Below are 13,507 nucleotides of genomic sequence, written 5' to 3' on the forward strand. Positions count from 1 at the left end.
TTTTTAACCTAAAATAAGTTGACAATGTTTCAACTTTTCTTAAGTTATAGGCTATACAAGATTCAACTTGATGCTTTAAGTCAGTTTAATGTTATGGAAATTGAAATGACTTGAGGCAGCAATTCCAAACCCCTATTTATTGCGAATGTGCACACACTAGGCTGTGAATAAATGACAGTGAATAGTTTAATATTTTGTCTGGATCATTACACTGTTTATGTCAATGTAATTTGTTTATTTTTTATTTTATTATAAATTCACTTAAACGATAAATAAGAAAATATTATTGGGCAATACGTTAAAATGTAACTGTTTATTTAAAGGTGTTGTGGTTTTGCAGTATGTTTTTCTTTCCCTACTGGACGCACCAGGAACAACAGGGACGTGCAGGCTCCCCGAGAAGGAAGCGTTTCACCATGCCTCAACAGAAGATGGCACTGTAAGATTTAAGGGCAGTCGCACACACAGGGGACACGTCATTCTAGCGGAAGACTAAAATCATCTGCGCATGCCTTGTTTTGTCTTCACAATCTGAGATCTGAAATCACCAGACGAAGGTAAGGTAGCTGTCTAATATTTTACTTTTAAAGATGAAATGCCGAGGCATACATAGCCTATTTAAAATCTCATGTCGGAATCTTTACAATAAAGCAGCTAGTGGTGTTTCTTTAGTTATTAGAGTAGTTATTCTACTTTTCTAAGACTAATGTTAAGTACACGTAATCATAAATTGTTTCTAAATTAGAGATGTTACTGTTTTCAGTTTGTTTGTTTTTCACATGAAGATATGTTTTCCATCGCATTAAATACAATTACGTGTATTCATTGTTTGATGTGGATGTTTGACTGGGGTGTTGTAACACGTAAGCATGTGTAACGTTAAATAAGCGGGGAAAATAGTACCAACAGATCAGTGCTGGGTGCCTGATGTTAACCAGTAGATGCGACTATTACGTTACTAGCATTATAATTATAAAATTATAATTCATACATGTATCACAGTAAAACTGCAAAAATAAAGACAGAAAAACAGATCCAACTAAAATCAAGTCTTATTTATATACAAACAATAAAGAACGCTTCAATAATTAAGGTTGTTGCAGTAGCAGATCAGCTCACCAATCGGGCTTTCTGCCCCCTGGATGCGCGCGCACCTTGCAATGTTTGTAAACTTGCAACCCCTCTATTGTGAATGTTATTTTGTCTCCACACAGATGAGGTTGCTGTGTATATTTGCTCTGGTTGCTGTGGTGGGTCTGGTGGCAGGAGAAGAAGGAGCTCGTCTGCTGGCTTCCAAATCTCTGTTGAACCGTTATGCTGTAGAGGGACGAGATCTCACTCTCCAGTACAGCATCTACAATGTGGGCAGCAGGTATTGTTTGAATTTTTTCTTAATATTTCTTTCCAATAATTATGATCACATTATTTTCTGTTATGGCTAACTCCATGTTTATACCAATAGACATAACTCGCTTGTTGCTGTGTGACTTAACAATAAAATATATAATTTGTAATGTACATTACATTTATGCCTTTGGCAGGCACATTTTTTGCAAAGCTATTTAGTGCATTGCATTATATACATTTTATCAGTACGTGTGTGCTTTGAATCGAACCCAAAACCTTTTCACTACCAACAAAATGCTTTTCAATTGTGCTACAGGAACTAATTTTATTAACATTTTTGTCTCTCTAATGTAGTGCTGCTCTGGAGGTTGAGCTGTCCGATGACTCCTTCCCTCCTGAAGACTTTGGCATTGTTTCAGGAATGCTTAATGTGAAATGGGATCGCATTGCTCCGTATCTTTTTCTGAAAAGCTTTATACGCATTTAGATACTCAGAGAAACTTTTTATGGTATTGTCACCTTAGTATTTACAATGCCACCCAGTACAGTGTTTACTATTTTTGTCATCTTTTCACCTAGTTAAATCATTAGGTAGTCTACTATCCAACCAACCAGTCTAAACATTGTAGTCTCTAGTCAGTCTGTTGATCACACTTAATATCATCAATAATACTGTATCAGATCGCATACACTTGATATTCAGGAAGTCATATTCCTTAACTCTTGGTCCACAGTGCCAGTAATGTTTCTCATACAGTGGTTTTACGGCCATTGAAAGCTGGTTACTTTAACTTCACATCTGCCTCCGTAAGCTATCTGGCCCAAGAGGGCGGACAGGTTGTGGTAAGTGAAATCTTACAACTACAATTTTAGGTTGACTTCACAATAACATGATGTTTTAAATTATCTCTCTTTTCACGTCTTAGGTTGGTTACACAAGTGCTCCGGGTCAGGGAGGCATTCTCGCCCAGAGAGAGTTTGACAGGCGCTTTTCTCCACATTATGTAAGTGTCTGGTAAATTTAGTTAATTTTGTGTCAATTTTAATGTTATGTAGCATGGTATTATTTTAACACAACCTGTTCTTATCTCTAATAGCTGGACTGGGCAGCTTTTGGTGTTATGACCTTACCATCCATCGGCATTCCTCTGCTTCTGTGGTACTCCAGCAAGAGAAAGTATGACTCTCCAAAGACCAAGAAGAACTAAAATGTATTTCACAGGACAAAAACAGATCAGGGATCATAGTGTGAATGGGTTGGGGAGGTATATTATTGGAAGGGGGGAATGAGAATGTTGTTTTTGAATACGTTACCCATATTGGGGGTAAAATGGTCAATGATTTAATCTGTTTTTAAAGAATGTTGGTCTTTATCTGATTAATTTTGTTTGTGGCATCTGGGGACTGAAGCATTGTCAAGTGAGAGGATTAATATAGTGGCAGTAATTGCCCGGTGGCCTCAGATGCACCACACTATTTGTTTCTATTGTCAAATCTGTTGGACAGAAAAAAAACTGTATAGCCCTTCATGATCATTGTGGGGTTAGTTTTGTGGAAATAAACAAAGGGTTTTATAAAGATATCCCCTGTTGTGCCTCCTTCTGTGTGAATATAGTGCATTTTTAATTTAATAGTAAAGTCATTGAACAAAAAACACCTCTTACAAAGCTTGTACCCATTTAAAACTACTTGGGTGCAAAAATGCATGTAAATGTTGTGCAATCTTCTTTACTGTATAAAAAGCACTTATAGAGATCATTTATTTGAGTTTGTTTTTAGGGTAAAATACTCTAGAATCTAGATCATGTGTACAAGAATGTAATATTATAAATATATATATAACCCTGTGGTAACAGTTATTTCATAAAAGTCAATATTTACAAACATTTGCAGTAAGCTAAAGGTAACAAAGTTTGGAGAGAAACGTTGTGTTTCTCTTATTGTTAACTAAAATTCCCATTTAAGTATTCAAAGTTTATATTTATGAGTTCTGCTAGATTTAAGAGGTCTAGTTTAGCGTTTGGGGTTGGGTGGGTAAAGAGGTGGTCTTGAGCTGGTTGGTCTCTCTGGTATCCTCTCATAAATTGAATTGGATGAAGCCTCCAGATGCTCCATTTGCTCTGAACGATGGAAATCAGAGTGTTGGGGTTGAACCATAAGTGGGGGCACACCAAAACTCTGAGGGGTAAAAAAAAATTATTGTAAGTATATATACATTAGTTAACATCCGAAGTGGATCAAAAAGTTAATCAAAGTTGTCCCAAGTAGTGATTGGAGAAACGAAGCTTTTCGAAGCTTAGAATCAATTGAACCAATTACTTCGCAAACTGATTCAGTTTTTCGAAGCGTTCGAAACACCATACACGCTGGCGACACCTGCTGGTCAAAATAGTGTAAAAGCAGCGAGATCTGTCAAAAACATTTTAAAATTTTTTACAAAATAATAGCAAGATTGTTCTAAAAATATGTTTTTAAGAAAAATAAATTACTTTATTTAATTAAGACATAATTAAAAGTGTATTCTGTGATTTTAGTTTTATTTACGGCAAACAAATCAAACACGAACTCCCTTTATAATTGTGCACATTTTTGTCATTAAACCTGTCTATAAACAAAAAGGAGACAAAATGGTAGTGTTATTAGTCAGAAGGTTGAATGTTTTATGAACTTTTATAATAAAACTGACCCGAGTTCAACTACATTGGTCATTTTTGATCATCTCCCCCTAGTGGTGATTCGTCGGATTTTCGAAACAGTTATGACGTAATGAAGCCTCGTTTGCTAAAATCACGTGACTTTGGCCAGTTTGAAACAAGCTCCGAACCAATAGGCTTGTTCGACTTCATGCGGCGCCGCAAGAATCGACAGCCGGGTGACGTTAAAGTATCGCGAGAACGAGACGAAATATGATGTCTTGATTCCTTCTCGCGGTACTCTGACGTCATCCGGCTGTCGGTTCTTGCGGCGCGCATGAAGTCGAACAAGCCTAATGATTCGAAACAAAAGATTCGTAAATGTTTCGAAGCCTGTTGAAGCGTGCTTCGAAATCGCCCATCATAAGTACCAAGACAAGAACAGGTATTGTATACACATTTTTAAACAACTTTTATGAAAGGTTTTAAATGTCCCACTTCAAATGTTGACTTCTCATGTACACATCCTATGCAGGACTACTCGTGAAATGATTATCATATGTTTATTTACCTGTCCAGTACTCTCTGCTCGTAAAGAAGCTTGTACTGATCTTGGTGGTGGTCTGAGAGGAAGACTAGGGGTGGGTCTTGAAGGTAAAGCACCTCTGATGTTTACTTCTGAATATAGATGATGATTTGGAAGTTCCTCTAAGGAAAAGTCACATAGGTGAAATCAGCAAATTATATAGGCCGCATGTATTTCATATATTATTTCAATTAGTACAAAGAGCCTATGGTTATTAATATTTTTAGATGATGCTTTTCCCCAAAGTGTCTTACAAATGAGAGAACATTTACCATTTTGTATAAAATATAATTAATTAAGTAATAAATGTAATGAAATGTCACAAAAAAATTCTAAGCTTCTAAAAAAGGATTCTCTCAATTTTGGGATGTTTTGTTGTTCCTCTCATACCTAAGTCCCCTGTCTCCAGCCTCCTCCGACCCATGGCGTAACAGTCTATCTCCTCGTCTCGACTGCGTGTGTGCAAAGTCTCTTCATATGTGTGCAACGGCTCGAGTTTCCAGTATTTCGGATCCGCTGTGTCAAAGTTTATGAGAGACATTGGACGTATTGAGGGTGCTGCCGCTCCCTGTAAGTCAGATTGGTCACTGGCAGTGGATGATGGGATGTTTGCTGTTGCCGCTCTGGGTGGTTTATTAACTCGGGCATATGGGGCATCTCCAGGCAGGGCTGTAGCATTCATACTGGAGGGTCTCTCAGCAGACTCAATATTGCCATTCTAGTGAAAGACATAGTGCAATATTGTTACTGCGTGAAATAATAACTTCACTTTCAAAGCTTGGAGAAGTTAAAAGAGAACATTGTCTGAAACTATTATTAAAACTGTGTGATTTTCTAAAAAGTAAGTGGTTTCATTTTGTCTGTTAAACTCTTAAAATTAAAGCTGAAGAACCTTTTAACTACCTTTAATTTTAGGACTGTAGATTGTTCTGAATTAAACTGAATTGGAAGATCCGTACACCTACCCCAAATTTTTATATTTTGGTCTCTGGCTAGATCAGATGGGACCACTAATAAACATTGCCTGTAGTTACTTACTTCTACAGGGGGAGGCGCTATGTCAGGTCCACACTTGCACCCTGGTAGCGAGAGAGTCTTTTTTAATGGCTTTCTTACTGCTGCATACTGCACAGACTCTTTTTTAGTTAAAGGAATCGTGTTGGAGTCTGTAGATAATGGATCGGGAACGGCTGGATCGGCAGCTATGGGCAATTTTGTCTGCTCCAAAATCATCTCTTTTCCATTTTGATATTTTACTGCTTCCTGGTTCTTCATTTCCAACCTCTCGGTTTCCTCACAGTCACTATTAGGCTAAATATAAAGAAAAAAATTACAAGATATGAAGCAAGTGTAAACCGTTTCAAGTAGCACCATTTTCAAAAAAATGATTTTAGACATTACATTGAGGCTTATTAGTGTGAATTAAGCACCAAGTAATGGCAATAAGGCCTACTTTCAACTAAATTGGCCCTGTCCCAAATGGCGCACTTCATGCGGACTTTCGGTCTTGTGGCCTTAAATTGCGCGTGCTCGCTTAGTCTATGAGTCCGTAGGGTGTCCCATCTGTAATTTTTACGCTCCGAAGTGTGCGCATCAGCGCCCTGTTTGAACCCTTGATGCGGTCTTCGGGGAAGCCCGCACTGCTGCAAGCTTCGCACACTTTACCAACCCAGAAGTCCTTGCGAAAGAGCAATCAGACGACGGAAGGGAGGAGTTCACACTGATGGGCAACTTCTCATATTTCCGGTGTGACGCTCGAGTCTGTCCCAAAATCCGACTCCGGTGCGCCCTCTTGCACTCGCGTCAAGGGTCTCTAAGGTCTGCACTACATGATGTCATCAAAGTGTGGACTCTCAGGGAGGTCCACAAGTCCGGAGTGTGCCATTTCGTACAAGGCCCTTGATGTTTCTTTGCACATTTAAGCATACTGCCCTCAGGCAAAGCACAATGAAGTGGTCAAAATTGACCAAAATGGGCTTTGTGACATCTGTTCTGTCTTGTGACAAAGTCTCTTGGTTCAATTTTGTCCCATTTCAAAGAAATAAGTGTGTTGAATTTGCAGTAACATGTTTGACTAGCTGGCGTAAAAACTTTAAGGGCATTTTTCTCCGTTTCAGTATGCGTATTACTGCACTTTGTTTTGCAATATAATGAACCAGCTAAACAAAAATCATGTGCTCACTATATAAAGGACGGATGTTCATGATGAGTGTTTGTGATATGTGTTTGTACCTGCATGCAAGGAACAGTCAACATCTCATTAAAAGGCCCCACAGGATTATGGGTATAGTAGTTGATCAGGTCCTCCAGACTTTGATGACGGCTGTCTTCTCCAGCAATGAGATAAACACTACCAAATGTTCCACTATCTTCCTCTTCGATGATGAAGTGACGACACCTGTCCTCCCCTCTGGTATTTTAATGTGTTTTATAATTAGATTAAGAAAGTAAAAACACGGCTAAAGTCTTTTTTTTGTGCATGATTTACTGTTTTCTGCATAAAATTATCCTACATAATGTAAAAAACATTTTGAGTAAAATCATGTTAAAGAATAAATTCATTAAACTTTGATTCTCATACTTAAATTGAGGAACGTTACCCTGCATTTAACAGATATGAGAATCACAAATATGCACTTTCGGGAAGTATAAATATGAATAAAAGTACCTGTAAGACAACACAAAGCCTATCTTTGACTCGCTGAGCCTTAACAGGAAACAGCCTTGCGGTTTATCCTGCAGCAGCTGTTCTGCTTCCCTGAGATGGTGAGAGTATAAAAATGTAAACAGAACATCATATGACCCTATTTCACATCTCTAAATGTGTGTGACCTGCTTGTGCATCTGTATTGGTGTTGTTTTGTGGGTGTAACCTGCGTGTAGCGAAACCATGGAGCCAGCGAGGAAGTGAGTGTCCAGGTGTGTACAGTCGAGGCAGCTGCGTTCTTTCAAACCAAAGCAGGGTGTGAGCACGCAAAGATGGAGAGAGGGCCTCCAGGGTCCCCACAGGGCCCAAAACCAGAGCTGGAGCTATTCTCTTTACTGTCATCTAAAAAACAGAATATTTGCATAACATTTAAGTTATATATTATATGTACCCCTACCATTGGGGGTATCAGGATAAGACCAACCCCCTGCTTAAATGCACACACCTCATACTAAGGGGACTACACCAAGTTAAAAATAAACTAGCACGTTTTTCATTGTGTTTCTCTGATATTTAGTATTTTTATTACTTTATTATTTAGTCCTTTACTGTATATTTTTATACACCATGTTTACAACATAAGATTGTACCCGTGGTAGGACAATAAAGATCTTAAATTCAGAAATTATTTGAATTATGTTGGGGTTATTTGAATATATGCAGGGCTGCATTTAAATTTTTACGCATAATTAACTTGGATTTATTATTTTAGCTTTCGATTTTATCTTGATTAGTGATGAGTTGCGGTAACTAATAAAATAAAATTAAATTAGCTTAATTTATTTAAACTTTATTTTATAAGTTACAAAACTTATAGTCAAGATAAAAAATACTAATTGAAAAAATGTAAGTGCAAAATAGTGACCTAAAAAACAAATTGTAGCTTTAAAAAATGACTTCAGAACACCTAAGAAATGTGCACGGCATGAACTAATGTGCAAATGTCATTTCGGGGGCAGCTCAGCACTTTGTGGTCAGAGATAATTGTGTCCACACACATCTTGCACGTATATCGTGTTAAACATCACATGAAGTCTAGTCCGCAACTCAAACCATTTATTTATTGTTCAAGTAGCCTATTAAAAGACAGTGCAAGACTGAGGACACACTATAAAAACTCAGACGCCATTTTCGGTCTGTTTAAATCACTTTTTATCTTGTAACTGTATTTCCTATACACCCACTTGCTACTTCTTTGATGGAAAAAGCAAACTGCTGACAGAGTTTTGCTTTAAGGAAATTATGCAATAAGGACTACGTGATGTTTAAAACATTCAGTTTGAATTATTTTGTAGGAATAATCTGTAAAAATGTATTACTGTATGTACTGTACTGTATATTGACATACACATACACTGTAAAAAGAAAATTAGCTGTATAATTATGCAGGTGGTTGCCAGTAACTTACTGTAAAAGATAAAGACTGAAAATGTTTCATGTTCATTTAACTTTAAACAAACTGTTGCCAGTAAATAACATAAATGTAAAATCTACAGTAAGTTACTGCAACCAGCTGTAAAATCTACAGTAAGCTACTGCAACCAGCTGCCAGAAATACTGTAATTTTTTTTACAGTGTACAAATATGTATTGCTGTTTGAGACCTCACAGGCTCCAGATAAAAATTGTAAGCTTTATGCCAAGCAAGTACGCTGGTATCTTATATTTAACAGATTCACCTCATTTTCCTTCTGTTGGCCCTGGTTTTTTAATTGCTCGGCGCCTTGTTGAGCTATTGGTCGTCCTTTAACACTGCGCCGGGGTTTTATTGGAGGTTTCTTTTTTGCCGGTTGCATTTCCGAAGGAAGAAATGTACGTGGCCTCGGACTTGGATTGTGGATAGGAAGAGAACCCATTTGCTCTTCTCTCTGCTGACATTCAGCATCTGTACAGCAATGAAATAAATGTCCTATTAAGAGCTAGTGGCAACAATGTGATTGATCTGGCTCAAATTAAATACTTCCATTATTTATGTACAGTACTGTGCAAAAGTCCTAGGCCACCATGCCACAATTAGATTAGTTGTTTTTGCAATGTTATAGTGATCATATATAATTGTTTCTCAGTCTCTTTAATAGAATACATACAGAAAATACAGGAAATGTGTATATAGTATTAAAAACTGTATAAAAAGTTAAACTTTAGTGTAAACTCCCCTTCCACTTGGAAATTTTCACTTCATTCTGCTCAAAAACGCTCAAGATGTGTTTATTTATTGTTTAGTGCCAAGAGAGGTCACACTAAACACCGACGATGCCTAAAGAAGACATTTAGTCCTGAAAATTACATTTTTTGTACAGATTTCCTGTATTTCTGTTTGTATCTTAATAAAATAGATTGAAAAATAAATATTGATGGACATTAAACTTTTAAAACAACAAGTCTGGTGGTGGTGGCCTAAGACTTTTGCACAGTACCGTAGATATTATGTTACTATAGCAGCCTGGGAAGTTGAGATCATAAAGCTCAAAATAAGGTTGTAAAGGCTTTGAACGGAAATGTCACTTTCTTTTAGCAGGCTTGCAGCATGATTCTTCAACATTGCTAAAAACATCAACAAAATGACAGTGTGATGCTGTGCAATTTACATGACAAAATAAGCAGAATTCAATCCAAAATGAGCAGAATTCAATCCAAATGAATGTATGTGTTAGTGAAAAATGTTATAAAAAGTATGTTGATTGATATGATACTAAATTACTTTCGTATACCCTCTGAAATTAAACTTTATGGGGTGGTTTCCCAGACAGGGATTAGACTAGTCGTAGACTAAAATAAATGTAAGAGCTGTCCAAACTGAAAACTACTTGCACTGACATATCTTAAAATCCATCAGTGCCCTTTGTTTTGCCTCAAAATGCACACAAGTAATGTTTTCAGTAAGGCATGTTTGTTAAAATTAGTTATATTTCCTAATTAGGCCTAGTCCTGGCTTAAGCTAATCTCTTTTCGGGAAATCGCCCCTAAAACTATTTTTAAACATTTCTTTAAATAGAAAGATAACTTTTCACAGAAACATGTTGAATTTATCCTTTAAGTGGGTGTAACTTCATCAGTAATCACAAATGAAACACCATTTGTATTTAAACTGTCTATAAAGTGTTTCATATTAACAGTATTTTAAAGCCTAAAGCAGGTATACAAAGCATCTTGAATTTTTTTGTTGCTGTTTGATGTGTATTAAAACCTTGTATACCTTCTGTATCAATAATAATTGAGTCCAATAGCAGCTCTATGGTATTTAAGGAAAAAGAAACACATCTGACCTTTAATCTCTCTGTAGTCAATGTCCATTCTCAAGTGAATGTCAAGTGAATGTCAAAATGCTGCCTCGTCCTATCTGTTCTCACTCTGTGTGCCTCATCCTGTTTAAATGCGTGTGAATGCAAGAGAGAGAGAGAGAGAGAGAGAGAGAGATGAGACAGACGTCACAGATGTCAGTGGAAAATGTGAAATGTGTGTTATCAGTGAATCATACGTGATTTGTGTGCAGGCTGCAGCTTTTGATGTTGAATTTGAAAATAAGCTCAAATAAGCAAATAAATAACCTGAAAAAATATGTTTGCTCCAAAAGCTGTGATTCACTGAACTATATCACAATTGTCCATCTATATGCATTGACCAGCTGAGTTAGTGTAACCAAATGCTTCAAAACAAACCGTGCATTAGATAATTTTCATTGTGATATTCATAGTGGTGCATTGAAGTAAAAAAAAACATCCACTTTTGGCTCAGCACTTTATGGTTTCAGTATAGCTGTATCTATATATACATGTGATATGTCTGTGGATATAAGCAAGGGTGGAGGCCGTTGGGTCACGTGATGTTCTCACCACACAGGATGACAATGAACAACCACAGTCAGCCAAAATAAGTAAGGGAAAAAAGGTGACAAAAGAAACGAAAGTACTGTCTACCCTACAGTCACAAACTCTTTTTATTGTAAAAAAGGCATTAAACACATACACAATCACGTAGGCTATTCTATATTATTGTGCGTACAGAATGTGCATGTATGGGATGATTTTAAATATTTTATTGTAAAAGTTCTGTTTAGTTTTGTGTCTATTTTAGGCTATAGGATTTTAACTTTAAAATAATTTGCACTGCAAAAAGTGAATTTCTTAGTATTTTTAAAGCAACACCAGAGTTTTTGCTCTTTGCTCCCCCTACAGGTTAGAAGTGGAATAGTCCATTACCACTGTCGTAAATACTGCACCATAGCTGGCTCTGATTGGATTGTAGGTCTGCCGTAAAGCAAGTTTTTGTAGTTTTCACCCGATGGTTGGAAACTTCTTTAGTGCGGTTTTGGCCGATAGAGGGCTGTAAAAGTGCCGTTCACCCTGTTTCGAGTGGATGAACCACTGAAACTTTTTGGAAATGTTATTTAAAGGTAAAAAACTCTTTAGTGTTGCTTTAAAGATACTTAGGGATACCAAAATTAAGCGATTTTCTGTGCTTGTAACAAGAACTTAATTCAAATGGAGACTATGTTTTATTTCCTTATGGTTGTATTAAAGGGGGCATACCATGAAAATCTGACTTTTTTCATGTTTAAGTGCTATAATTGGGTCCCCAGTGCTTCTATCAACCTAGAAAATGTGAATAAGATCAACTCAGTAACTTAGTTTTGGTAAACCATTCTCTGCATGCGTGTGAAAAAAATAGGTCATTGAAATTTGGCTCCCCTGGTGATGTCAGAAGAGGATATTACCGCCCCGTAATCTGCACTATCCAACCACACCACTGCCATTCAGTACAACGATCGGCTCATTTGCGTGTTAAATGACACACCCACAAACATTTTTGCACACACCTACAAAGTGACAATTTTAAGTTGATATAATAAATTATCTACAATACTTTAAAGGAATAGTCTACTCATTTTCAATATTAAAATATGTTATTACCTTAACTAAGAATTGTTGATACATCCCTCTATCATCTGTGTGCGTGCACGTAAGCGCTGGAGCGCGCTGCGACGCTTCGATAGCATTTAGCTTAGCCCCATTCGTTCAATTGTGCCATTTAGAGATAAAGTTAGAAGTGACCAAACACATCAACGTTTTTCCTATTTAAGACGAGTAGTTATACGAGCAAGTTTGGTGATACAAAATAAAACGTAGCGCTTTTCTAAGCGGATTTAAAAGAGGAACTATATTTTGTGGCGTAGTGGCGCTTTTGGGAGTACTTCGACTCGGCGCAGTAACACCCTCCCTCTCCCATTATGAGAGGGAGAAGGGGAGCGGACTTTCAGGCGAGTCGAAGTACTCCCAAAAGTGCTATTACGCCATACAATATAGTTCCTCTTTTAAATCCGCTTAGAAAAGCGCTACGTTTTATTTTGTACCACCAAACTTGCTCGTATAACTACTCGTCTTAAATAGGAAAAACGTTGATGTGTTTGGTCACTTCTAACTTTATCTCTAAATGTACAATTGAATGAATGGGGCTAAGCTAAATGCTATCGAAGCGTCGCAGCGCGCTCCAGCGCTTACGTGCACGCACACAGATGTTAGAGGGATGTATCAACAGTTCTTAGTTAAGGTAATAACATATTTTAATATTGAAAATGAGTAGACTATTCCTTTAAATTGTACATGTTGCATTGAATTAATTAAAAGACAGTGTCAAGATGCATCCACTAGATGGCATGCGTGCATTAAAATTGAGACACTGACAAAACTCATGCAAGTGGAATAGAATAGAATAGAATAGAATAGAATAGAATAGAATAGAATAGAATAGAATAGAATAGAATAGAATAGAATAGAATAGCTTGTCAATGCATAGCTGTGAAAGTACGCGCAATACATTAAAAATACAAACAAACATATGGATGATTCAGTATACATGTAAATAATTATATACACAGAATATATAAAACAAAATAAGAATAGAAATAATTGGTAAATGCAAAATATTATTGCATATCAGCTGTATGATGGACGTTTAAGGTCATAATGTCTTCAGTACGCTGCTCGAGCTCGAGCCTGTTTCAAGAATGTGTTGGTTAAATAAGAACTGACTGTCCACATATTTTTGGCCAAACACATTTGTGTGAATCATGATTGTGACATTACCCAGTGTTCTTTGTGATGACATTCCTCATCTTCAGAATTCATGAATATTTGCAGCAGGCATGACTCATTCAGCCTCGAGCCCTCTACTATAACTCCAGGTCTGCACTCAGTACCTATCACACACACCCACCCTACAGGAGGCGCATACACTG

General features: G+C 37.0%; 2 protein-coding genes across 3 annotated transcripts; one reads left to right on the top strand and one right to left on the bottom strand.

Moving 5' to 3' along the window:
* Nucleotides 1-432: 432 nt before the first annotated feature.
* ssr2 (signal sequence receptor, beta) lies at nt 433-2,929 on the top strand. The gene is made up of 6 exons (XM_073858446.1): nt 433-557; nt 1,215-1,372; nt 1,702-1,800; nt 2,082-2,190; nt 2,274-2,351; nt 2,445-2,929. The coding sequence occupies exons 2-6, from the start codon at nt 1,215-1,217 to the stop codon at nt 2,553-2,555; spliced, it is 555 nt and encodes a 184-aa protein (XP_073714547.1). The 5' UTR covers nt 433-557; the 3' UTR covers nt 2,556-2,929.
* Nucleotides 2,930-3,176: 247 nt separating this feature from the next.
* Nucleotides 3,177-13,482, bottom strand: LOC129454940 (uncharacterized). Of its 2 annotated transcripts, XM_055219530.2 has the most exons (10): nt 13,356-13,482; nt 10,539-10,637; nt 8,952-9,157; nt 7,440-7,615; nt 7,235-7,324; nt 6,799-6,976; nt 5,605-5,877; nt 4,957-5,284; nt 4,552-4,688; nt 3,195-3,525 (listed from the first exon to the last, which is right to left on the bottom strand). In XM_055219530.2, exons 2-10 carry the CDS (start codon nt 10,564-10,566, stop codon nt 3,361-3,363), a joined length of 1,581 nt encoding a protein of 526 aa, XP_055075505.2. In that variant the 5' UTR covers nt 10,567-10,637; nt 13,356-13,482; the 3' UTR covers nt 3,195-3,360. The 2 variants fall into 2 exon arrangements, with proteins under 2 accessions (XP_055075506.2, XP_055075505.2); XM_055219531.2 differs by lacking the exons at nt 8,952-9,157; nt 13,356-13,482 and having other exon boundaries at nt 3,177-3,525; nt 10,539-10,641.
* Nucleotides 13,483-13,507: the final 25 nt, after the last annotated feature.

This window comes from Misgurnus anguillicaudatus, chromosome 20, assembly GCF_027580225.2.
Source record: "Misgurnus anguillicaudatus chromosome 20, ASM2758022v2, whole genome shotgun sequence".
In the NCBI taxonomy this organism is placed as follows: Eukaryota; Metazoa; Chordata; class Actinopteri; order Cypriniformes; family Cobitidae; genus Misgurnus; species Misgurnus anguillicaudatus.